The sequence below is a fragment of the Oenanthe melanoleuca genome, chromosome 5 (assembly GCF_029582105.1).
Source record: "Oenanthe melanoleuca isolate GR-GAL-2019-014 chromosome 5, OMel1.0, whole genome shotgun sequence".
Lineage (NCBI taxonomy): Eukaryota > Metazoa > Chordata > Aves > Passeriformes > Muscicapidae > Oenanthe > Oenanthe melanoleuca.
The window spans coordinates 44,545,173-44,571,565 of NC_079339.1; the positions used below are offsets into that span (position 1 = coordinate 44,545,173).

The 26,393-nt window shown below is 41.0% G+C and overlaps 1 protein-coding gene across 1 annotated transcript; it reads left to right on the forward strand.

Annotated features, from left to right (window-relative positions):
* Window positions 1-11,613: 11,613 nt before the first annotated feature.
* Window positions 11,614-23,247, forward strand: CALM1 (calmodulin 1). The gene is made up of 6 exons (XM_056493163.1): window positions 11,614-11,855; window positions 14,836-14,866; window positions 15,815-15,958; window positions 17,941-18,047; window positions 19,493-19,628; window positions 19,861-23,247. The coding sequence occupies exons 1-6, from the start codon at window positions 11,853-11,855 to the stop codon at window positions 19,887-19,889; spliced, it is 450 nt and encodes a 149-aa protein (XP_056349138.1). The 5' UTR covers window positions 11,614-11,852; the 3' UTR covers window positions 19,890-23,247.
* The last annotated feature ends 3,146 nt before the right edge of the window (window positions 23,248-26,393 follow it).

The window sequence follows — 26,393 nt, forward strand, 5'->3', positions numbered from 1 at the left end:
TAGTACAGATACAACTGGGAAAAATCAGGCATCCTCCTGCATGTTTAGATTCCAGGCAGTAATAGATTTTCCAGCAGCTGCTAAAACTCTGCAAAACTTCACTGAATGCTGGACAATTTGCTAAAGTGTTCCACTACAGTATCTGACTGTATCACAACCACTAAGATCAACCACTTTCCTAAATCACCTCAAACTTTTCAAAAGCAAAGTAATAAGGTCTTCCTGAAGAATCCTTTTCACCTAAAAATAAATTTGCACCAGTTAAAGAGAAAATAATGTGTAATAATACTTCATGTACTAATTATAACATTCTTGTGTTCTTGTGCATTTGTTCTTGGCTGACCCAAAAGTCACTTATCAAGTTTATCTGACATCAGCTTTTATAAAAATAGAAAATAAAAACAAACAAACAAGCATCATTTTAGCAACTTTATTAGCTGGGCCAAAATTTAATCACTTGGGCTGAAAATTGCCATGATGATTGTCTGCTTTGGCCTGTGCAAACTTAATTCAAAACTGTTCATATTATACTCTAATAATAACAGCTGCAGAAAAGCCAATAGAGGAATTAATAATTTCATCTTTAGAACAGGACTTGACTGGCTTACAGCAAATACAGCACAGTCACACTCCAAACAAAGAGGCTAATGCAAAATTCTGAACAGTCACTCACTAAACAGCACCATCTAACTTAAATGCTGAATCAGACAGACTAGACAGAACTCCCCCCAAAACTGTACATGATTATGTTGTTCCAGGTTGCCATATAATGTAAACAACCAACCTTAACTTCAACTCTTCCCAGATTTTATAAGCTTGAACTTGCAGTGAAATACCTTTATTTGATTGTGTTTACATGTGTACACTTGCATGCACACATAAATCTCACAAATATACAAATAAAATAGAAGGAGTGCATCCAAATGGCGCAAGTTTTAGAAGAAAACACGCATTACCTGTAAAGGAAAAATTCAAACTAGTCACCTAATATGAGCATGTAGCTCGACATTATGTTATTTGGCAGTACCGTTTAGGCTCCATAAGATGGCAGACCTGCATACATTTAACAGATGTTGGTGTAACAGCATTGCAGTAAATACATTATTTTTTAAATGACAGCTTTAAATTGATGGCTCATGTTTTCACTCAGAATGTTTAGAAAGTAATGTATTTAGAATTGTAACAAACCTGGCTTACTGCTCCATGACTACACTCTGATGGCTTTGGACATGGCCTACCTAAAGCACTTGTAAAAAAATAAAATGTAGCATCATCACTCAGAGCTGATTGATTGGGAATTACCATGACTTGATCAATGTAATTCTTTCTAATAAACATATAATTGGTTTTTATTCACATTGATTCATTCTAGAACTTTTGGTCATTGCAAGCTAACTCTAAGAATATATTGCTGCCCTGGACACACCAAAGCCCTCGAGGATATCTTTTAAATAGTCTGCTTTACAGGAGACTTTACTTGCTAACCCTGAAATTGGTATATTTATTTCCCGTTAAATGATGAGATGATGTCACTTTAAAAAGGTTTTTTCAGGTGCTCTGACATTAATGTAGTTCTATTATTTGTACAGTCATTATTATAGTAAATTAATACAACAAATTTATTTTATGAGTCATATGAGGTTGTTCTGGAAAATACTGTAGAACAAGGTGATGCCTTTAGCAATGCTTTATACCAATTTCCTTTCTATTTGTTAAGATGTCAAGCTGGTTTAGACCTAAGGTGTTCAAACATGAATTTTTCAAAAACATTATTACACTTTAAATGACCAGGTAAGAAACAGAATGAGTTTGCAGTCACACTTTTATGCTTCACTTTAGCAAACTTGGACTCATAAACATTATAATTACACAGGCATATAATTTTCCCATAAGGGTTTCATTGCACTTGCTCCACTTGGCTAGGATTACAAGGAAAAGTGGTTACATTGTTTTTAATATTTTGAAAGAGTTCTTTGGAAAAAAGACAGTAAGAAGTGTTCACGCCAACAGGAAAGCAGCTTGTACTCAGTAGGACTCTGAAAAGGAAATCACGATAATTTTAAATTAAAAACTGATCTACTTCCAGGTAACCAAATGGAACAAAGAAAATAAATTACCAAGGAATTTAACTCAAAATCCCCACACTAGCACATCAAGAATGTTATCCGGAAAACTGTAGTTAGGAAGAAAACTTTCAGTAGAGAGAAAAAATTGGGCTGTTATGCTCATATGCAAATTTGTAATTTTTCCATATGTAAACATGCTCTTTAATAATTGCTTAGCAGCAAAACTTTATTTAAAACACTGTTCCCTGACACATTCACAGGCGTCTTGCTGACTCACTCTTCAAGAATGGGATTTTGAAAAAGAGCAATGAAAACACTCCAGTAACAGAAATACTGAAGAATTTAGATAATGAGTGTCTGTAACCTACTTCTACCTTTAGACACTTATTGTATCAAGCTTCACAGATGTGCCAGGAAGTTCTTGCTTTTTGAAACCCCCATCATTTTTAAAGCAGTCCTGTAAAACTTCTTACTGGTGCAGAGAGGCTTTCTTTGCCTCTTGTTTATCTATGTTTATTTCAATTAGAGACATACAAAAACCCCTCACAAGTGGTTACGGCAGCCCCTTACACAACAGGGCTTTGGCCAGGCCCGAGGGGCTCCGGCACCACACGGATGCCTCGGCACAGCTCCGCAGATCGGGGCTAATTCTGCAGAAGCATCTTTTTTGTGTTGAAGGATTTTTCAGCGTTTCAGCAAGATATTTCAGCGATCAGTCATCACTTCGCCGTGCATATCCTCCCCCAGCTGCCACTCAAGCTGTCACTCGGAGCAGCGGTCCAAGAGACGCTGCTCACACGGGCAGCGCAAGGGCAGCATAAGCAAGTTTGTTCTGCCACAGTTTGCGTCTCTGGCACCCTGAGTTGTGGAAAAGGATTGAGAAAAGAGGCTTTGTCTTTCTGCTGGTTTTTTACGTAGAAACCCTGCTCTAAAGAGGTCACGGACTGAGGAACAGCTTCTTCCTGCCAGCTCTGGCTTACGAGCCAAGCCATTGCTATTGCTGCAAGCCGCAGCGGTACGAAGAGGCGGGGAATCTTGCGGAGGGACCGTGAATTATGCCGTAGAGGGCCGAGAGCGCCCGGCGCCGGCCGGCGCTGCGGCCAGCGCGGGCTGCGGGCGGCCATTCCCGGCGGGGCCGCGGCCGCCCCCCGGCAGCGCGCTGGCACGCGCACCCCAGCATCCTCACTTGACGCATTGCAGGTGCCGCGCGACCAATGAGAGGCCTTGACTCTTACCAGATAACCATTGCGGAGTCCCGCTAGCCAATCAGGCGCTCCTTGACAAAGTGCTGCCTCAGATGCCTCAGCACCGCTTCCGTCCAGTGCTGCCGTGCCAGGCGGCGGTAACCTTCCGCGAGAGCATATAGGTCCCGCCGCCGGCCAGCGGCTCGCAGGCGGGAGCTGCCCGCCGAGGGACGGAGGGAGGCGGGATCGGAGCGGCCGCCTCAGCGCTGCCTGCCCCTCGCTGGCGCTGCAGGACGTGGCAGTGCGCGGGGTGCAGCGGCCATCTCCGGGCAGCGAACGGCCGCCGAGTCCGGCACAGTGCCCTGCGCTGCGGCCCCGTTGCCTGCGGGACAGTGGGGGAAAACAGGGTCCCTCGGGAGGCTCCGGGAAAGCGAAGCGGTTTGTGCTGTGCCGCCCGGGCCTTGCTGCTGGGTGTTAATCGCCATCGGCTGTTCCTGCGTGGAGAGCGGGAGAATCGCCAGCGCCCAGCCGAGCCAAAGCCTCGGTGCGGCGAATCCCAGAGTGCCTCCAGAGGAGCTGCAGAGCTGCCTGTGCCAAGCTGGCAAATGGCATCTGCGAGGGGCGCAGCTGAGAGCCTGCAGTGGCTCTCGGTTAGTTGCGGATGCCGGCAGGAGCCGCAGTGCTGAGCGGCTCCGGGAGAGGTGCGAGGGGCAGGGCGTGAGGGAAGGCTGGTGTCTTACCAGATAGATTGGATCCTCTGTGGATAAAGTCCCCAGCATATGGACAGCTATTCCTCTATATTCTTCCAAACACCTACCATAGGTGTACCTGCATAAAAGTCCACCTGCTTCCCCATACCCGCTGACCACATAATAAATCCATTTCACTCTGCAGTGCAGGTTCAGGTGTAGCTGTGTTTTCATTCCAAATCTGCCATGCGAGATCGCTCTCGATGCTCCCTGGCCACACTGGTGGCTCAGAGTTTGCTGCAAGGATCTCAGGACAGACAAAATTCTAGCAATAACTTTTTTTCCAAGAATTAAGCTAGATGACTACTTGGCACCCATGGACCCATCACAGAACAGAGTTCATTTTTTTTTTTTTTTTTTACATACAAGCCTGTGGGCCATCAGTGCATCCTGAGAGAACAACAGGAGACAAACTAAAGAAAGACATGGGAGGGCGAGTAGGAAGATATCTATGTTTGAGTGATTTGACCCCATAATAATAATAATAACAAAATAGCCTATTTTGAGTCTTTTGCTTTTTGCTTATTTAATGCTGAATATCTTGTTTCAGTTATATTTTAGCTGAGTGGATTGGTGTTCCGTAAGCCCCTAAAATAGAATATGGAGATAGAGACAGCAGAAGCAGAATGGTTGCCAAAGTGAAATGATCTGGAGTGCTGAGCACTGCATCAGCCCACACACAGGCCCACCCCAAGGATAGTGATGCAGAGAAGATCTTAGATGGTGCTCCCTGCTTGGAAAAATGATGTCAGTATTGGCAGACCTGAAACTAAACCAAAGGCTAACCAAAATAAATTCACTGAATGTACTTCCTTCTGTATTGCATAAAGCCCCCCATTCTCTGTGCAATGCACCTTTGTGTTAGGCTTGTGCTCTTTAACAGCGCTGCTGACAGCTTCACAGCCAGCACATAACAGTGAACTTACTAAATATAAGTACTTCATTAGCATCTAGAATACTTCTGCTACCACAGAAATAACAACAAATAGCCATACTGTGGGGAAGGTCAATGCTGCTTGCCAGGAAAGGTGTGCACAAAGTGCTACATGCCTGGGACAGACCGGATTTTAGGCATATTTTTATTCCACAGAAGCTGATAGCCTCAGAATAAAGCAGGCAGAACAGAGGTTTAATTAGGTAGCTGATGTCAACTGTACCCTCACAAAAACGCCAGGAAGAATATGAAGCCCCATGGGACAGCTCTACTTTTTAAGTTTACAAAAAAATATGGCTTTTCTTGGTACAATTTCTGGAGTTTTAACAATGATGGGAGTTGCTTTAGGATATACTGAGTGTTAGACATTTTAAAAGTCTGAGCTTCACGTGAGCTAGTGTCCCCAAAACTGAAAGCCTAAAGGTCTACACAAAGAACTGGATCAAAGAGAAACCTTAAGGGGGATATCAGAACCTACATTCTGAAGGCATCAGATGTCCCAAAACACTTTAAAAGAGATGAACCCTCAGGAGAGAACTTGCTAGGTACTTCCATGGAATGTTCCCAAGGAAGATGCAGTCTATTGGCTCTCTGATAATAGGTTACAGAGATTGGAATTTATCGTTTTATACTAGAAATACATCTTCTCCCCAAGGTTGTTGAAAAAGTAGGGTTTTTTCCTCCCCAGAAAAAAAACGTTGTTCATAAGTTGGAGAAGTTATTTCATTGTGAGGGGTGCATTCACAAACAACATAAAATAGCTGTCCAAAGAAGTGCAATGATTCCATAGTTTTCTTCCTGTATGTAAGATGAAGAAGTGTCATTTGACAATGGCTTCCAGCATCTGTAATTTGGGATGTATCTATACTTCCCACCTCAGGCCAGCTTTGCAGTGTGGCAGATTAGAATGCTGCATGTGTCTTCAACAACAGTATTTGCCATCCATTATTAACTCAGGTGGTTTTGATCTTGTAGCTTCTTATCCTCAGATAAGATTCTATCCTAAACTTATTGAAACACCTTGATTCAAATGTCTAAGGGAAAGGAAAGGAAGAATAAATCCCAACTCATGCAAATTAACAAGGATTTATTGACTTCAGGGCATGTTTACATTGCTGAAAATCCGTACCAGAAATTACGATTCTGATTTAAAATTAAGATCACCCTTGAACCACATATGCAGAGTTGTTGAATTTTTTATCATTAGCTGTAGCATGAAGACTTATGACAGCTCCACCTGACACAAATTTCATTCAATATAGACCTACTACAGAATTACAATTTTGAGTTAAGTGAAGGAGGCTTAACCATTAAAGGAGGTATCTGTGGATTTTAAATACTTGTCTGCCTATATCATATATATTCTTTATATTTGTTAAGTTTATGTGGAACTTTTATTGCAAAATTGATATCCGAATTTGCCCCACAGGAGTATTCAAAAGAAGTACTTATAGTCAAAAGGACAGTATGAAAAAACAAACAGCTCATTTAATAATTTCCATCATGTAAAAAAGCAATCCTAAATATCTGTGAAGATTTCTTTCCTATGGTAAGCAGGACAAACTGACATGAAGAACAACATTACTGGGGATGAACAAAATGATTTCCAGCCTTTCTTCCTCACCTGAATTCTGAAAGATACTTGTTTACCTTTGTTTATTGTATCATTGTAAGTTATATTAGTTCAAAATCTGTAGCAAATGGCAACAGCTGTTCAGCTTTTATCAATTCTAATGCAGAGATTTAATGTATAAAGTAAACTAGTTTGTGGCCCACTCATTTTTCTAGTGTATTCTTAAGAAATAACATGCAAACTCAAGACATTCCTAATAAGGTGAATCTGACAAAAAAAATTTCTTGTTTATTATGGTACATCATTTAAAAATTTGAGGAATCCATCTACTGAAATTAGAAACAGAATTTTTCCTGTCATTAGAATAACCATTCCTGTAAGTATTGTTCTATACAGAATATTTTTAAATATATTTATGGTAAAAATATATTATTTCCCTTTGACAGATGTATTACCTGGATTCATCATCAGGGAATATAGTTCTTATACATGTATCTGTCAGTGAAAAAGCAAGACTTGGGTATGCTTGACAATGTTATGTAAAAATATGTAATACTTAGCAAACACTCAATACATAAATACCCTTTCCTCTTCTGCATTCGATTCTTGAAAAATCATGGATACATGGCTTTTATCTGTAAAAACACTAACGATAACAAACCACAGAAAAATGGAGCGAGTAAGTTGTTTATATCATGAATCATCCAATGTTTACCTTTTTGTGAAACTGGCAACTGCAAAAACTGAGAAGGAAAATCCTGTTTTCACATATTCCAGTGTCTCTAGAGAACTCTTCATAGGATGATGAAGAAAGGTTGGGGGTTTTAAGACTGTGTGGAAAAGTTTTGGTGTTTTTTCATATATTTTACATTGTAAGTGTTAAAAAAAAAGTAAGTAAAAAACCTTTGGTTTAAAAGAATTATTTTATGATGTTTAATCTGCAAGATACTATATTAATCTGCAAGAACTATATGTGGGTGCAAGTCTATAATTCCCATGTTTCCAAGTCTTTTAAAGACAGGATCTTGAAGGTTCCCAACTCAAATTATGCAAAGTTTAAAACATGAAACTTTTCGAATTACTGGGTCTCAAGGATGCCATTTTACATAGGTACATGAAAAAGGACTCACTGATTTAATTGCAATGTGTAAATAATTTAATTCTAACTAATGGTTAAATTAGTTTCATATAAACATCTAAAACTTTACAAGACAGTAGGCACTCAACATAGGTAACAATACCGATTAATCAATTATATAGATGGCCTTCAAAAACTAAATGTTCAGTGAAAACCCATAATTGTATGTGATTATTGATGCACATCAGTGGGAATGAGGCAAATGTAAATAAAATCACAAGAATATAAAAGATTGAGGAATTTGGTCTTTATTTTAATCTCTCTCAGAAAAGAAACAGTTACCTACAGGAATATGTATGTACCCATTAAAAAAATGCTCCAAGATCCAGAACTTTAAATATTAACATGAAAGCAACTTTTATTTTCACCTCTTGTAAAAATAAATTTTGTTCTAGCTTTTTATTTCATTGGAGTTCCACCCACTTACTTGCAATTTTAGTGATGCTTATAGTCTATAAAGATACTTGCTTAGGTCTTCACAACTGCCAATGGCATTTAGAATCATTAATTTTTGTGGAAAATGGTCTCCCCAAAAAACATTGCCTATATGAAGTGAAATTTGTAAACAGTGTAAAAAAATGATATACCAACAGAAGTCCAGTTGACTTGAAAAACAGTACAACAAATTTAGTTTAGGTAGCACACACATATAACTGGCAATATACCATGCATGAAAACTAATCATTATTAATTAATCATAATTTTTTCCAGTTGCACAGATGTTGCATACAGAAATATACTTGAGTTTGGCTTCTTGTACTTCTAACTGGTTATTTAAACTGGTTATTTATGCTTATTGCCATTGTATCAGCCTTCCAGCTGTGCATTAAATGATATGACAAACTTCTGTCCATCTGTTCTCACATCCGTTCTCTCAGGACAGATGTCTATGGAATGTTTTAATTTATTTTTTGGGATTTTTAAAACTTACATATATATAAGAAAATAGTTGATACATGTGAGGCCACATTCTTCAGTGCTCATGCTGACCAATAGCCAAATCTGAAAAGCACACCTTGTATGTAAGTAGTAAGGTTTATTATTTTGTCCTTTGTAAGAATTCCTCCTTATATCTTAGGCTGCTCCCAAGGAATGGACATGTTAAGTCTCTGCAGAAACAAAGACCAGCTGTAAGACTGTAATCTTACCATGACAGCAAGGCAAAATTTAGGAATGTAATATTAGGTAGAATGGTTGCAAGTCTTCATTGCAACCATTTTATTATTTTATAAATAAATTTATGAAATAGTATTTTCTTACCGTTACAGTTCAAACACAAGTCAACAACACCATACTTAGAGAGTAAAGTAATTTAGAACATTTATCCAGTCAAAATTAATCTTAAGAGCTATTGCAAAGCCCTCTGTTCATAGAAAAGCTCTATGGCAATGGGATGGCCAAGTTCTCTGGTGTCAGGCACAAACACTGAGTAAATCTGTGGCCCAGTCCAGCTCCCATTGAGATTCAGGAGATTTTGAATGAGTCTGTAGAAGATCCTGGCAAATCATTTGACATTGTATATCATTGGAATGACAGCAGCATTTCTTGCCTGGCCACAACTGAATGTAAATTTTAAGAGAACAAAGAATACTGATCAAGGTCTAGCTGTATGATTGACTGAAAGCAAATTTACAAGGAGCAAGGAGCTGCCAATTTAGATGATTTTTATTTGCACAAATAAGCAGCAAAAGATTAGTATTCTGTTTTGTTTACATTTCTCGTTGCCATATGTCAAATTAGGGAAAAAATCCCCTTAATCAGAATGGTATTTTGGAAAATGAGCTGTGAAATATTTTCAAATACAGAATGATGCAATTTAAATAGAAACTACTGTAGAACTCAACTGTGGCACCTTACTTGATCATCCTGATTTTTTTTAATAAAGCAAGATAACTATATTCCAAACTACTTTAAAAGTAACTTGGTTTCCAAATTTCATTTTAAATATAAATGAATTATTAATATGAACCATCAAGACTTAGGAAAAGTAGATACAAAAGGTTAAGGGAAAAAAAAAAAAAGAAATAGGAATAAATGCACAGCAATCCTTCTACTTCTTCTCAAAGGCCCTGATAATCTTTGGCAATATTCATTGAATGTTACTGAGTGGCTTTCTACATCACATTTCCAAGTTTCATCACGTATGTCCAAACGCTGGAATACTGGTAGTTTGTAAGAGAATCTACATAAATTTTAATTACTTGTCTTATAGTCTTCTCAACAGATGAATCTAATCCTGTTTTTAACAAGTGAACGTTTGGATCAATGGAAGAACATATTACATGTGCATAAAATTAAGGAGATTGAAATAAAGCACTCACATTCTAAACTGTCACATTTAAATTTTGGTAAGATTATTCTCCTGAAAATACCTTTTCTTTGCAAGATAATTTTACAAATTTACTAGCCCAATATTTATGTAGTGTTTAAACAATGAGATCTTCACCTGTGTAAGACCAGCACAATAAGCTGAACAATTTGTACATGAGCATTGTTCTTCACATATCCCTGTGAGTCTCAGAGAGTTCCAAGATTCACTTATTCAAGTAAACACTCTTGCAGCTTACACCAATCAAATATTGTGCCATGCTTTCCAGAAAGAAATTAGGCTAGGAAACCAAGAGCCTAAAATTGCTGGTCTGGTTTGAAAACCAAAGATCAATTATTTCCATGTTCTTCCACAGGGAAAGAAAAAAAAAAAAAAAAAAAGTAATCAGCATCACTGTTTAGTAGTTAAAAAAAAAAAAAAGCATATTAAAAATAGGAGGCTGGGCATTCCACATCTAAAATGGAAGCTGCCTATAAACCTATCATTTGCAGACTAGCCAGCTGCACATTGGTTTTCTGACACCATTTCATACAGTAGTTGCTATACAAATGTCAGAATGGTTTGGGAACCAAACTATGACACATTAAATGTGCTATTTTATTTGCCGAGAAATCCCTCACACTGCAAGCAGGTAACTGTTGTGCTTGCCAACCTATCACTATGTTCTAGAAAGGCAAGCAAATAAATTGTAACTTCAGTGACAGAGCTATTGAAACTGTTAAACAAACAGAACCAAACTGATTTTGCCTTTATTTCAAACGCTGAAAGTACGCGTGATTTTTCAAAACCAGAATAGACAAATGAATTTCAAAAGATTTAGTCCTATATTGCAAGCAGATTTATCAGAATTATGATCTCACTGGAAATACTGCAAGCCTCCCAATCCAGAGAGAGGCCCAAACTAAAAATATCTCAAACTACAACAAATCTCAAAATCTAAGGGAACCTGTCATGAATGGAACCAAAATCCTAGATTCCAAAGTGGGTCCATGTGTTTGTGTTTGCGTGCCTGTTAAAGGAGGTACAGTGTGAATACTACAATATTTTTAGGGGTTATTACCAGTGTATTCTCAGAGCTGACAGGGAAGAAATGAAGAATGCAACACTGACATCAGGACATGGTTTTGCTGCCTCTCAGTTGCAGGCTTCTGAAGGGGCTGAAGTGACACCTCAGTTGTAGACGATCCGATTCTGGATTGAATCTCGTCGCCGCCTGGATTTTGGTGCTTGACAAAAGCCCTATGATTAATAAAAAGGCGGCTGTGCTCTCTTCAGTATTTTAGTTTTACAGTCGCTGTCACGCCTTCTCACCGTAAAAAAAAGTCCATTATTGAAAGTTTCCCCCGTCCCCGCGCCATCATCCTCTCCCAGGTGCCGATCCGGGCTCCCCGGGGGAGCTCAGGCCCGCCCCGCCGGCGGGGATGCTGTCTAGAAAACTAAGAAAGCACCAACTTGGCCGAGATGCCCTCGCTCCGGGGGTTCCATCCTGGAGAGCGGCGGGGACCCGGCGGCGAGAGCTCCCCGCGGGCTGCGCCGAAACCAGCGCTCGGCAGAGGAGAGCCAGTGCCGGGCCCGGGCTGCCCTCGCCCCTCCGGGGCGCTCGGCCGGGGGCTGCGGAGCGGGAGCGGCCCCGCCGGGGGAGGGGCCGGGCCGCCGAGGGGGCAGGGCCGCCCGCCGCAGTCACCTCGCACATACCGCGCCGGGAGGAGGGAAAAGGGCCCCGCTCCGGCGGAGGGATACAGCCCCACGTATATAGCGGGCGGCGCAGGCTCACAGCCCCAGCACTCTGTGAGCCGCGCCGGGAGGAGGCAGCAGCCGCCGCCGCCGCTCGTGGTCGCGCAGTTCGTGCAGCCGCCGCCGGGCCCGCCGCCGCCGCGCCATGGTAGGGGGCTCGCTCGCTCGACCGGCCGGGCGCGGCGCGGGGTGCCCGGGCTGGCGCGGGGGCTGGTGCGCAGCGCGCTCGCTGCGGAGCTGGGGACTGTCGGGTTGGTGGAGCCGGGCTGGCCCCGGGGAGGAGCGGGGGTGGGGGGAGCCGCGCGGGGGCCCTTCCCGCCCGGGTCTCCGCGGGGTGAGCGGGTTGGTGGCTGCGGACTCTTCCTCTCCCTACCCCCCGCCGCCTTGCGCGGGATCGCGGCGGAGCTGCGGCCCTTCCTCTTCCGCCGCTTCCTTCCCCTTTCCCCGGGCCTGCCGTGTGGGCGCCCCGGCCTCGCGCCCTCCCGCCCCGCCTCGCCCTCCCTCCCCTGCGGAAAGGGCCGGGCGCGTCTCCCCGGGGCCGCGGCCCCAGCGCCGGGCAGGGCGCGCTGCGGGGCGGGGCGCGGGTTTGCGGGCGAGGATCTCGCTCGGCTCCGGCACCAGCTGCACTGCGCAGGGAGCGGGGGGGCGGCCGGGGGAGGGCACCGCGCTGCAGCTACTGCGCCCCCCCGTCCTCCCCAGTCCCCCCCCCCAAAAAACGCAGCCGCGGCGGCGAAGCCCATCGCTGTCTGCATTACATCATGTCTCCTCCTCTTCCTCCCGGCCCCCGCGCACCCCCCGGCCGCGGGGACCGGGGCGCTGTGCGAGCTGCTCGCTTGGAAGCGGCCCAGCTCCTACATGGGGGGCTCGGGGCGGGGGAGGCGCAGCCTGCCCTCTCCCCGGGGGCTGCGGGGAATGCGCTCCTGCCCCAGCCGCCCGCTGGAGGAACGGCGATGGGGAGGGAAGGCTGGCCGCGGAGCCCGGGCGCCCTCGCTGTTGAATGATGAGGACGTGGTGTGGCCGCCGGCTGTAGAGGGAGGGAGGGGAAACGGGGACGCACTGCAGCAGTGGGTGGCTGCTGGCCGGAAAGGGCGCCTGTTGCGCCGGCGGGCTGCGAGCCTCCCGCCCGGCCGGGCGGGCGATGCCCGCTGAACGCATCGCATCATCTGCGGGTGCTGCCGGCCGGCCAGCGCTGACAGCAGGAGCGAGGGCTGGCGTTTTCCCGGCGGCTTTTCGCTTGCTAGAAGAGCGGAGAAACACTTGCAGACTAACCTCTAATCGCTTTTTGGCAATCTGGGTGTTCCTCGACTCTGTCTCTCCATCTCCCCTTGCTGTAGGAGAAGGCTGACATCACCAGGACAGGATTTGATTACTTGGCTGGGTGGGGTGATGGCTCCAGCCCTGGCTGGGTACCTTTGTCCTGTAGCAAGGGGTTAGTGGCTGTGCCTGTTGCTCGGGAAGGTGAATCCCTTGGCAGTGTAGGGTCGGGTTGTGTCCTCGGGCATCACCAGGTGTGCAAAGGCTTTGGGGTTTTGTTTTGTGGGTTTTTGTTCTTTTTTTTTTTTTTTTTTTTTTTCATTTGAAATATGATTTTTAGAAACGTTCAGCGAGCTCTGATTAATGGGGCAATGAGCTGGTGCTGTGGGCTGGAGGTTTTTTTGCCAAGGTGTGGCTCTGTTTCCTGTTCTGCAGGGCAGTGAGTCTGTTATGTAAATTCCTTAGATAATCTTTAAGTGAAACCTCGAATTTTCTAGAAAAATCACAAAGTGCAGGAAGTCGAGCTGGATTTTGAACACAAGCTTTTTGCAGTTGTTAAAGAAGACTGTATTTAGCTGTCAGCATTTCTACCCTTTTCTCCGTCCTCCAACACACTGCATGCGGGGAATTGTTTAATCATTACATACAGACCTTGAAACAAACCCCATACCTAATTACAGATGAGATCTCTGTATTTCCCTTAACATATAGAGCAGATTTTAAAGCCTATCTTTTTCTCATATGCAAGAGCTTAACATTGCATAGCTGATTAATACTCCTTGTATTTGTTGCTCTTTGCTGCAGTTAGATGGTTTTTATACTTAATAATATTTTAGGACAAGAAGGATTTGCCTGCCTATTCTGACCTAAAAAATTCTCTGTTCTATTCATAAAGCTGGTCCAGTAAAATGTGTTTAAAACAAGGTAGCACTTCTTATTCTTTAGCGTCTATAATTTGGCATGTAAAATCCTCTTTTTTTTTTTTTTTTTTTTTTTTTTTTTTTTTTTTTTTTTTTTTCCTTTACCTGCAGAAGGCATTTTTCCATAAAGAGCTAGTTAGCTCCTTTGAGTCCAAACAGTGGAGCTTTTTGTGATGCTCTATCCATACACAGGGAGAGGCTTCTGGAAGGATGTGGCTATCGCTATAAAGCTCTAGAAAGCCCTTTTGATTGCCCACTGAGCTCTCTACCTGTATATGCAGCAGTGGCCTCTTGGTGTACAGAAGGTCATATGCAGGCATTTTAAGTCTTGCCACTTAAAATTATGTATAAAACAATCTACATGTCAGGGTGAGGCACCTTAAACTGCTTGGCTGAATGGAAAAATAATATGATGGGTGAAAACTTAATTTTCTTCGTCAGAGGTGGCAAAAATCTCGGTGACACCGAGATGTAATTTGTAATATCACAGCAGAGCCCCTTCTGTGGGTCTGGCCGAGGGCTGGAGGTGCTGCAGTGAGGTGGGCAGGGCTGGAGCAGTGGGTGGCAGGCAGCCCACACGTGTGCAGTACCCCCACGCTGTGCTGGGAATGGCATGTGCTGTGAAACCCCAAACACGTGGCATTAGGGGTTTTGTGCCTCTCTGACCAATTGCAAGGAGCAATTGTGTCCTTCACTGGACTAAACTGGATTCACCAAGTTGCAGGATGGCGTTCAGTTCTTCATGTGCAATTTAAACCAAGTTAGCCTGTATGCTTTTGGAAACAGCTGCGTGGTGTAGGTGAGTGCAGTCTTCTTGTAGAGACAGAATTCCAGAGTTTGAAAGTGACTTTGTGAAAGTAAGGATATATTGCTTCTGAAATTTAAGGGAAGTGCCTCATGGCTTGACAGAGCTAGAGATAAACAGCATTCTAAAATGTTCTATTCTTCGTGTAGGCTGATCAGCTGACTGAAGAACAGATTGCTGGTAAGTGTTTTGATGATAATTTTTTTTTTTTTTTGCTAGCTCTTGTGACTAAAAGAAAATATATTATCTCAAGCATAGTGGGAAAAAAAACATCTTTGACAGTTTAAAATATGCACTACCACTTTTGAGAAGCACTCACTCAAAAAAAATCCCAAACTAAAAAAAAAAAAAGACAAAAATATTCTGGAAGATGACTGGTTCAATGCCTCTTACTCCTTGGACTACAGATAATGGTATTTTTTTTTTAGATGTTCAGACTTGAGCCAAGTTCTCCTAGATCTCTTGCAAATAGAAATAGTTGCGAGACTCAAATGAACTACTTAGAGTCAAAGCAGATCTAGGCACTCTTAATAGAGTGAAGATAAACAACAAATGAAATGGCAACAAATAAACCTCAGATTGGTTTATTGCACATTGTAACAAGCCAGTGTCTTTTTAAATAAATCTTTTAATAAACTGTCTGTAATTCAGACTGGTCAGGAGAAGGAGCATTATTTGACCTCTGGAGACCAGTTCCCCATTTGTGGCTGACACTAATTCTTTTTGTCTGCTGACTTAAAAAGAAGTGGTAAATAACAATGCTTTTGTTCTTGTAAGTCTGTTAATTGTAAAGGGAACCCACTGGCTCCTTTCACTTATTTCACACAGCTGCTGTTTGTGGAGCAACTGAGCCTCAGGCAAGATGCAGATGCATGGAAATGAATTACAGAGTTTAATGCAGATAAATAGCCACATGAAATGAGTTTGAATTTACTGTGAAAATTATGTGTTGGTATTGTAAGTAATTTTTTATTGGTATTTGAGAGTGTAATTCTCTCAATACAGGGACAGTTAGCTAAGAAAAATGTTTCTTAGAATTGTACCAGGCTTTATTAGTAAGAGTGCATTTTTAGTCTGTTTTCTCATGTTGGTGATGTCTCTAAACACTGGGACTGTTTCTGCCTCTAGAATTCAAGGAAGCCTTTTCCCTATTTGACAAAGATGGCGATGGTACTATCACAACAAAAGAACTGGGAACTGTCATGAGGTCACTGGGTCAAAATCCAACAGAAGCAGAATTGCAGGATATGATCAACGAGGTAGATGCTGATGGTAAGTGTTGGGAAGGTGCTATGATCATCTTTAATATGTATGACCTCCACACCTGGGCTTCAACTGTGTAGGGAAGACTATGACATTAAAAGCAGTTTCAAAATGCTGGATAGAAGGATGTCAAAGATGCTAGCAGTATTCATGAAACTAAAAACAGGCAATGGACAGAGACAAAGTTATGCTATTTGTCTTTAATATTTTATGGGTCACAGGCTTCCTATTGCTATCTGACTTGCCCTGACCTGCTATTAACCTATCTTTCTATCCAGCTTTTCTGTATGTGTTTTGTCAGCCCATGCTGGTTTTAATAGCTTTACCAATGTCTGTGGTTTTGACTAAGGCAAAAAATGTGTTATGAGCGGAATAGTGTTTTCAGTGGAAGTTTAGCACAACAGGAAGGGACTATATAGTCTGTCTAATTTATTAAATCCCTAATAGATTGTGAGTGGCTGTTGGGAGGCAAAGGCAGAAAACCCTTCCCATGTCAAAGCTGATAGAATTATTTTAAATGAACACCAGGAAGTCCACATTGGAACAGATACTGCGTTTCTGAACTCCACATAGGCTAACAGTTTTTAAAAAGAAAATTATTTCACCTGCTCAGGGATGTCAAGCCTTTAGTTTTGTATGTTGATTGTGATTTTTCTCTAACCTTTTTGCAAAAGAAGAGTGGAAGTGTATTGGCAAGAGTATAAATTATTGGATTGTCAGGCCATATTAATTAAACCACTTTCTTAAAAAAAAAAGTGTAAGTTGACCTTAATTGCTAAGTCATTTCTGAAACTGAAAAGCTTCAGTGTCTGCAGTGGTATGTAGAGTTTGTGTATAGTAGCTTCTTTAGGCTGCAGACCAAATGCTGCTCTGGTGGATTTTAAACAGAAAGAGACTTCAGATAAGTATGCCTGCCCAACTGTTTAAATTCGGGTTAAAGCAGAATGCTTTCCTATTCTTTTGCATGTTCATTGAATGTTTTTTTTCAAAACTGAGTATGAGACCTGTGTTCATATTTTACTGGTACGTAAAGCTGGCCATGATAAATAGCTGTGTATGTGTCAGGCTGGAATCCCTAGGATGCAAGGATTTTCTTAAATTTCATTTGTTGCACCATGAATTTGAGTGCTTCTTTAAATCAATGAGTAGATCTTAGTTGCACAGTGAACTGTTTAACGTTGTTTTGTGAAGTACTTAATGTGCCTTTCTGGCATATAGAGCTAAATCCCGACTATATAAATCTAGCTTCTTCACCATGCCACTTTTCCTAGCTTTGAGCAGCCTGAAATTTAAATATTTGCTTTGAATGAAAAGCTTAATCTTAGGGATGAGGCCTGGATGTCAGGGATTTTTAGTTTTGCAGTAAAATACCTGTAAGAACACATACAGCTTAACTTATCAGTAATAACAAATAAGGTCAACTTTTCTCGTGTCACTGGAATTTGTAGATTCTTGTTGCCACTTAGAATGGTTTGTTGTTTTTGTGCTGTTGACTTTGATAAGGTAATTTTGATTTTTAGGAAGAAAAAAAGTATTTATGAACAGTTTAGTGAAGTGTGATGTTCCCAAGTATTAGATAAACTGGGATTGTAATGACAGTTTAATGTGTTCTTCCTGGAAGACACAACTGAGAGATTATAAAGAAATTAAAAGATTAGTTTTGTGGGATTGGTTATTGGTTAACCTTGAAGGATCAGACTGATATTTTACTTGTAACTTGGGTGGCAAATGGTGTGCCTTATCCTTGAATGAAAGCAGCAGTTGATTTTGTGCTGAAGCAGAGTGGCTGTTCTAGCTGCTGCCGTGTTGTAATAGCAAAAAAGGCAATGGTAGCAATTTAGAGAGAAGAACTAGTTTATCTGTAAAGACAGTTAACAGAGCATCTGACAGTCTTGTCCCTGGCGAAGTCAAATGCCAGATTTTTTTGTTTGTTTGTTGTTAATGAAGAAAAGCATGGAGGTTTAATTTTTGAAAGTTTGTTTTTTATTAAGGCAATGGCACTATCGACTTCCCTGAATTTTTAACCATGATGGCCAGAAAAATGAAGGACACAGACAGCGAGGAAGAAATCCGTGAGGCATTCCGAGTCTTTGACAAGGTATTACTGAAAGTACAGCTACTCTTCCAAAGCAGTAATAAATGTCTGTTTTCCTTAGTGTTGTCTCTCTTGTCTGGAAGGAGAAAGAGTCCTCTAGTAGTAGCAGAGGAATTGGAAACATAGCAGAGATTATTCTGAATACAGAACCAGGACTGTTACAGCCTCGTTCTGCTTGCTTTTTACAGCAAGGTGTAAACTTTAGGCTCATCCATGAGGAAAACTTTCTAGCCTTTCCTTAGAAACAGAGATTAGCAGAACTTAATGCTTGGGGAGGGGGGGCAGGGGGTGTGTGAGGTTTTTTTTTTTCTTGAGATGTGTGGCTAAAGGAGGGGGATTTTTCTCTACCTTTTGACTTTGGGGAGAATGGGGAAACATCTGCATGCACATTTGTGCATGGATGCACAAGCTTTTGAAGTCAAGATGATGTCATTGGTGTTTGGAGGGACGCAAAGTATTGCATGTTCTCTTTTCAGAATGTCAGCACTGAGGTTGCTTTCATGAAAACTGAAGAGCTCAGCTCCCTTGACATTATTTAAGAATACCTAGGCATATGTCAGTTTTCTAGAGGGGTTCCCCTCTTTGGGTTGTTTGAACATGACAGATGTTATAAAAGAATTGTGTATAGTGGCTGGTGCAGCTATAAAGCTAATGCATGTGTGGAAGAAGATTTTTACTACTTTTTAGAGAAAAAAAATGTCAATCTCTAGTAATTTGCTGAAAATGTGGGGGTATTTCTGCAGACCAGATTAGTGTTTAAAGCCACTGAGGTAAGCTATCTACTGGTAATGGCCATATCCTGCTCTAAGATAATGTATTCTTCCAGTGTATGGAATTTCTAAAGTGGCTGAGAGTGAGCTTTAGGTTTGGATATTGCAAATGAGGACACTGGCTTAGAAATGTTGTTCTCTTTTTAATTTTGCCATAAAACTTCACTAAACTCCTTATGAGTAGAATTGAAATGCTTTCTTTGATTTTATTCTATATCATCTGATCCAAGCAACCTAGCATAGCCAGCTGCAGTCTGGTTATAGAGGTAGTGTTAACACAGAAGAGAAAGTTGGCTTCATTCTTGCTGGTGGGGAAGCAGGTCTCTTTTTGGCCTTGCTTAGGCAGCAGAAACTAAACAAAAACCTTTTTGGTTTTACTTCTGTGTTTATTTTTGAAAGCTCTTTAAAAGCATTAAGAATACCTTATCACAACTACAAGTCAGGCATGCAGTTGTTATTAGAGCACAACAATTGTATGGAAGGATATGGTGTCATGCATGCCTCAGAAGGTGGTGGGACTAATACATAATGCCGTTTGTACAGTGTGCCAGGTCTGTACATCTGTCCCAAGTGCCATAAGGCTGCTTCAGAAGCAATTACTGGAAACATCAGTGTAGTTTCCAAGTTAGTTGATGTCAGGATTGTTGTTCATGGTCTTGTGCAACTCTTTTCTCGTAGGATGGTAATGGCTATATCAGTGCAGCAGAACTACGCCATGTTATGACAAACTTAGGAGAAAAGCTAACAGATGAAGAAGTAGATGAAATGATCAGAGAAGCAGACATTGATGGGGATGGGCAAGTCAACTATGAAGGTAAAAAAAATGCTTGTCTTGACTCAAAGCCATTATTCAGACTGAGGAAAGCCTGTTGCATAGGGCATTAATTTTTAATACTTGAGACACTAGTTTATTTGCTTGTCCACTTTTGTAGACAAAGCCTTAAATGCAGTGAAAGGTGGTTTTTTTTATGCCAGCTGTGTTTTAGACGCTTTTGACTTGAAGTATGCTGGAGACAGTAAATCACAGTGACTTTTTATTTTTTCAGAATTCGTACAGATGATGACTGCAAAGTGAAGAGACCTCCTTTACACCTTTTTTCCTCTAGAAGAATCAAATTGAATCTTTTACTTACCTCTTGCAAAAAAAAAAATGTTCATTTATTCATTCTGTTTCTGTATAGCAAAACTGAATGTCAAATTACCTTCTGTCCACAAACTGCATGTAATGGTTGGTGGTCCTGTCCCTAAAAGATAAAGTTAAACATCAGTTTTACAATATAAATAATTGTACTACCTTGAAAATAAAAAAAAAAAGGAAGCACTTAGTGAACTCGAAAGTTCCATTTGCTAATGACTATTACACTGTTTGGGCTGGCCAGTTTTTCATGCATGCAGCTTGACAATTGAGCACAGTCAGACATGTGTATTAAAAGGAAAAAAAAACCTAAAGGATCCACTCTCTTGTTCAACAGTGGATTCTAGTTCAATTTGTAGTATAAATTGTCATAGCTGGTTTACTTTACAATTGGTTTATACCTCAGGATGGTATGCAGCAAAATGGTTGAAGGATGCAAAACTTAAGGAAAATGCCCTAAAGGTTGAATGGTTCTCCTGTATGTAGCAGTGTGCTCCAAAAATAGGATGATCTTAACTATGGATGGCATGTCTGTGTTAAAATACTGGTTTAACATTGTCTGCATTGCACTATAGTGAAACGGGTGTCAGGCTGTTACCGTTCACAAAATTTTTAAAAGAAACCTTCACCAAGGGAGCATCTTTGGACTCTCATATTTTTAAAACCTTCTGTACCATGACTTGGAGCTGGCGGAGTAGCCTGTGGACTTCAGCACAACTATCAACATTGCTGTTCAAGATATTACAATTTATGTCCATTCCAAGTTGTAAATGCTAGTCTTTTTTTTCCAATAAAAGACCATTAACTTAAAGGTGGTGTTAAATGCTTTGTAAAGTTAAAATATATATATATAATTGAGATAATAAACCAAAAAAGCAGTAGGAAGGAAGTGTTTCTATGAATGACTTGCTGCTAAATTATAATGCACATGTATGCAATAAGTTATCCCCTATCTTTTCAAGATGGCAAGAACTGACCTCCTGTAACCCAAGACCTTTGCTATAAATAAATGAACTTGTGCTTGCCTTTCATATTACGACAATGTTAATTTAGTTGGTCTCAAAGTCGTGTAATGCTGACTCGTCAACTATCAGCACAGAAGTAACACCTCATTTCACTACAGTGGAGAGCTCTGAGCATGCATGTCAATACTGGGGAAACATGTATAGGTTGCTTATGTTTTTTTTGACAGGTTATAAAAACTAGTTGGAGAATTTAAACAGCATGGACTTCATAGATAGCTGTGATTCTCAAACATGCCAAAAATGCATTTATCTACCCGCAGAAAGAAAACAAAAGGACATTTTACAATAGCTATTTTAAAAAACCAAATTAAGCCTTTTTGGAAACGGGGGCTATTATGTCTTGACTTCTCAAACACTTGCATGAATTTTGTGGGGTGGAGAAGAGGACTAGGGTTAATTTAAAAACGATCTTGTTACTTCTGCTTTGCATGCACTAGCAGTGCTTAGTCATTCCAGTTCTCTGAATAAGTGTTCTCTGATCCTTCAGCTTCCCCATGAATGAGTGGCAAAGCAGTCGTGTGCACTCTTCTTTGTCTGAAAGAAGAAGGCGTCTCCTCTTTCTTTTTTCCTCTGTTTTTTTAAGCAGAGCCTCTATGTGGAAGGCTTTTATGCTTGGGAGGGAGGGACTACAGCATAATTACTGACTGTAAGTTTTTGTTTCCAAGTGTAATGGGTCGCAAACTGTAATTGCTTGATTGCATTTGGTTTTGGAGAGTATTGGTACTATCTCTAGGAAGAGATGCAAGTCTCCATTCATCCTGTCTAACTGAGGTACGTGTGTTAAGAATTTGGTTTGCTCAATGGGGGTCTAGAGACACCTCCAGAAGGCAATTGAGACTACCTGCCTTCAGCGATTTGAATTTTTTTTTTTCCCTGGGGGGTGGGTGGAGTTCTGGGCAACAAGGGACCCAGACACCTTAACCAAGTGCCTAAAAGTTAGATGGGCTGAATGTAGGCAATTGCTTAAGTATCTGTGTGTTGCAAAGGCTTATTACTGTGGCTGTGAATGCTGTCCTAGCAAACTGGCCTCAATGATGGGAATGTCTGACTAACATTTCAAAGTAGAGTCTTGCAGAGCAGCTGTGATCTGCTACTTTAGTAGTGCTTGAGATGGCTGCACTGATTCTGTAGACCAGCTTTTAAAGAGAACTACTCAAGAGACAGGCAAGGTAGGAACAATGGTTGCAGCTCCGAACTGATTACTTCTGCCTGGGTGTGCAGACATCTTGTCTAGTAGGTAAATGCTTCTTACCATCAATCTGTCATTCACTCATGGTTGGTAGGGTAGTTCACCTAAGAACAGCTGCTTTTAGCTTACTCAGTGTGCTCTGTGCTTGCTAGCAGAGACCTCATCCTGCAAGAGGTTCTTGGCTTGATTAGAAATTGTCTGGCAGTGTGCAGTGTTGGTATGCCCTGTAACTGAATCTGCCTGGAGGTATCTAATTATTAACTGACTTCAGTACCACATCAACCTCGAGTAAATGTATCCTCTGTACAGGACTTAAGCTCTGTTCCCTTCTGCATAGTGAATAACTAGAAAAATGAAATGGTGTCATCAAGGTCTTTTTTAATTTTTTTAACTTTTTTTTCCCTGTGAGTGTGTGTGTGTGGCTTTGGCTTTTTCCAAATGTGAAAGTGTGGGCTGGATACACTTGGTGCATGGCTTAGAAACATGGGACTGGAAAGAACTTCCTGGGTCATCAGATCCAGTCCCCTGCTATTGCAGGCAACCGTGTCATATAATCCTTTTAATAAACTGATCAAGCTTAAACACCTGCTTGTAAGTGGCTTGTTTTCATGGAAGTTCTGTAACTCATCTTGCTCTCAACTGATGCAAATAATATATGAAATATGAAGTTAATCAAAAGGTCCTCCAGCTTAGCTTTAGGTTTATCATTACATTTATTTACCTGACTTTATTGAACCTGTTATTATTTGCACAACACTCAGGAAAGTGTTGAGTCTTTATCCCCTCTTGCTATGAATAAGAGTTGGTGTGCTTGCTTATTTTTTTTAATGGAAAAGATGGATGTCTGGCTTGTTGAAACCTGTTAGATATGTTAATTGTCAAGGCAAGAAACAATTGAGTTACTTGTATTTGATACATAAAGTTAAGGCTAGAGTATACATAACCATTTTTAAAACACATCAACTTGCAGTGTAGTTTTATATTTAATACTGAAATTGTACTGCTAAAGTTTAAACTGCTGTTAATCATATTCCTCTTCTGATCATAATGAAAAAATAAAGGGTAAGAAAATGCTTAACATAGATTATTCATTATCATGCTTATTTTATTAATAATTCAGGCATTGAACATTTCCAGATATGGGGCATTTGTTCTGTTTGTTGGGGTGGGTTGGAGTGAGGGGTGGGGAGGGTTACTGATGTAGAAAATTCTTAACTCCCAACCATTTGTCACACTTGCACAGCTTCAGAAGCACAGACATCATAAAAAACTGTTCAAGAAAGGACCCTACACCTTACTGATGCCTTAGATGCACATGTGGGTGGGGGCTGATCAGTGGGCAGTGCTGTGGCTGCCAGTCCTGTGCCTGCCCAGGGCAGTGTGCAGCTGGGAGAGGCTGTGTCCTGGGCCCTGGATTGCAGCACATGTGTGATGGGAATGCAGATTCTTGGTCCCAGATGACAACATCCTAGACTAAACCCACAGTTACAAAGTTTGCTTCTCCCCTGCCATGGAACTAACTGGAACACTTGTTTTGCTTCAATCCAGTTAGAGTTTGGGTTCTTTTTTTTTTTTTTGTGGTTTGTTTATTCCAAACAAACAAATGGGGGTGGGGGTTTGGTTGTTTTGGGTTATGGTGTTTTATTGTTGTTTAGGGGTTTTTTTCTCATTTACTAAATGAAATCTGACATAGGAACTGTGGTAGAACCACAGCGTGTTCTTCTGATACACAGACATAAAACTGTCAAAGTGAACATAGGCAGTGAAGGCTGATGCCCTGCTTCTCCTGATTGACATTTAGGAAACCAAATATTTTATTTTCAAGTAGAGTGGGTGGATCTTTAAAATCAGCAAGACAAACATACCAAGTTGTGTGGGGATTTTTTCCTAACAGCATTGCAATTCCAAATTATTAAGATTGTGAATAATGAATTACATGATGAATTGTCTAAAAACTGAGGTTCCAAAGATCCTTGATGTTGCTGGCTATAGAAACATGCATGAAGGCTCAAGTACTTAGCAGATTTTATATACTCTAAGAACTCCTATCAGTGAGTATCCTAGGGTAGAAGTCAGAGGATATTTTTTATTTCTGGATCTCTAAATATGATCTATTTCAAAAACAGATTATTCAACAAATGCTTGCCCTAAAATTTGCAGCATTTAAAATGAACACAATATTTGAATAGGAACCAACTGAATCGACTGAGAAATCCATAAATAGTCATTAAAATGCATTCCCCACTTTACTAGTTTGCAGTGGGACTTGCAACAATAATGCTGTCAATGTAGCCAGTATTCTGAAAAAAAGGGTATAGTGAAAGAAATGGATGGAGGGAGAGTAAAAAGAATATCTGTGCATGGCATGCTTTGTAGTCTTGTCCTGCCAAGTATTTGTTGTCCATAAGGCTATAAATATTTAATTGTGGGCTCCCTGGGCTGTTACTTGGATTGTCCAGTTTTCCTGGCTCCCCATAGCTTCCCCCTGCTCCATGCTAACTTCACATTTACTTGAAAATATACAACCTGGAAAAGCTGTCAGCTTGCTGTTGTTCAGAAGTTGCCAAATGTGCTCTGCTTATTCTTAGCTTTTTAAAAAAATATTTAAAGGAATAATTTCCTCCAGACATTCTGTTAGGAGACAAAATACGAGCACAATTTCATAAAGGTTTTACTGACTATCTTGTGAATTGAAATTTTAGTCCAGAGTATTTAGCTGTCTAGGAATCTCTGGGCAACATCAACAAGATTAGTTTCTCAAGGGTTTTGACATGAAATTTAATGGATATTTCCTAATAGCTCATTCATTTTTTTTAGATATTAATAAATAAAAAAAAATTCCTACACAAATATACCAGATGCCCTGACAATCAGTGTGTATGATGCTGTCCACCTTACATAGCTGAATTAAAGACAAGTAGATTCAATCAGTAAATTAAGTCAGGAAGTAAAACAGATTCTTAGTGTCAGAGAAGATATCTTGTACTATGGTATAGTTGCAAAAGCATAGCAAATTGTGAAATAGCCTTGCTGATTTATTTTCCATCAAATTAATTTATAATTAATAATTATAATTAATTTCTTAAGTAGCTCAGGTTATTCTTTTCTATATTAAACACTTGCACACATGGAAAATACAATCAGAGGGAAATGGTCTTAGGGCTAACTAAGTACTCAAAATTTAAAAAAAACCCAAATAATTAAGGTTATCCATGAAACTTGAGACTTGCCTATTGCAAATATGATAGCAAAATATCATGACACTGTCCTACCTCATTCTATACTGCCCTCAGCATCTTTCCAGCAACGTATTAAACATTTCATTGCAACTTTCCTTTTGAATGCAACATTCTGCCCATACCCTAGTCACTACCCACTATCCAGCTCTTGCTCCAAAGCCAGAATTACCATTTTCCTATGACACTTAGGTGTCTGAGTGCTTCACTAATGCTATGTGCTTTTAAGGACACACAGTGAATTGAGGACATGTTTATCCTCACCAAACAAAAGGAGCCGAGGTGCACTGAAGTGCAAAGCAGCATTTCTGAGAGTTCAATCTGAGACATTTTCATTTGTCAGAGTCAGAATCATGCCTGATGTGTGGTACAAAGACACCTTGTCAGTAAGAGCATCTTTCAGGTCTGAAAACCAGTCTGAGCCTCTGGGTCAGGCCATTGTTGTACAATGCTCTTGGAAGAAGTGACTGCCTGTAGACAGCTGAGTCTGAGTAGATCCCACCCCACACAGGCCTCCATGCAGAGACCAAGAGCTCTTGTTTTCCAGGGCAGTCATTGCCTGGCAAGTCAGCTGCTTTTTTCAGTCCCCATATCACTCGCTGTGCATTGCCTTGTTCATGCAAAAGAAGAAAATACGTCAACCAGCATTTCTTTCATTGCATCACACTCATTCATGCCCAGAGCAGCAGGGAAGAGAACAAACTGAAGAAAACAGGGTGATTTCATGCTAGGACCACAAAATAGGGGGGTGCTGCTGGTGGTGATAATTTGTGAAAGGAGAGTAGGGAAATAAAAGTGGCAAACCCCCTCAATTGCAGCACTTTGTGCTTTCCTGCATAACCTTGTACTTTCATTGCTGTTTCAATCCTGTAATTTATTACCACAAAAGGGAAAACAGAACTATGTCCCCAGCACAGGAAACTCAGTTGTGTGGCATCATGGTGACACCCCAGTGAGTCATCATCTGAGCTGCTGCCACTGGGTTCCACACAGA

Excerpts from the sequence above, each read along its gene's own strand:
- CALM1 (XM_056493163.1), top strand. Across the intron at positions 15,959-17,940 it reads CAACGAGGTAGATGCTGATG|GCAATGGCACTATCGACTTC; the intron begins GTAAGTGTTGGG and ends TTTTTTATTAAG. Across the intron at positions 19,629-19,860 it reads TGGGCAAGTCAACTATGAAG|AATTCGTACAGATGATGACT; the intron begins GTAAAAAAAATG and ends TTATTTTTTCAG.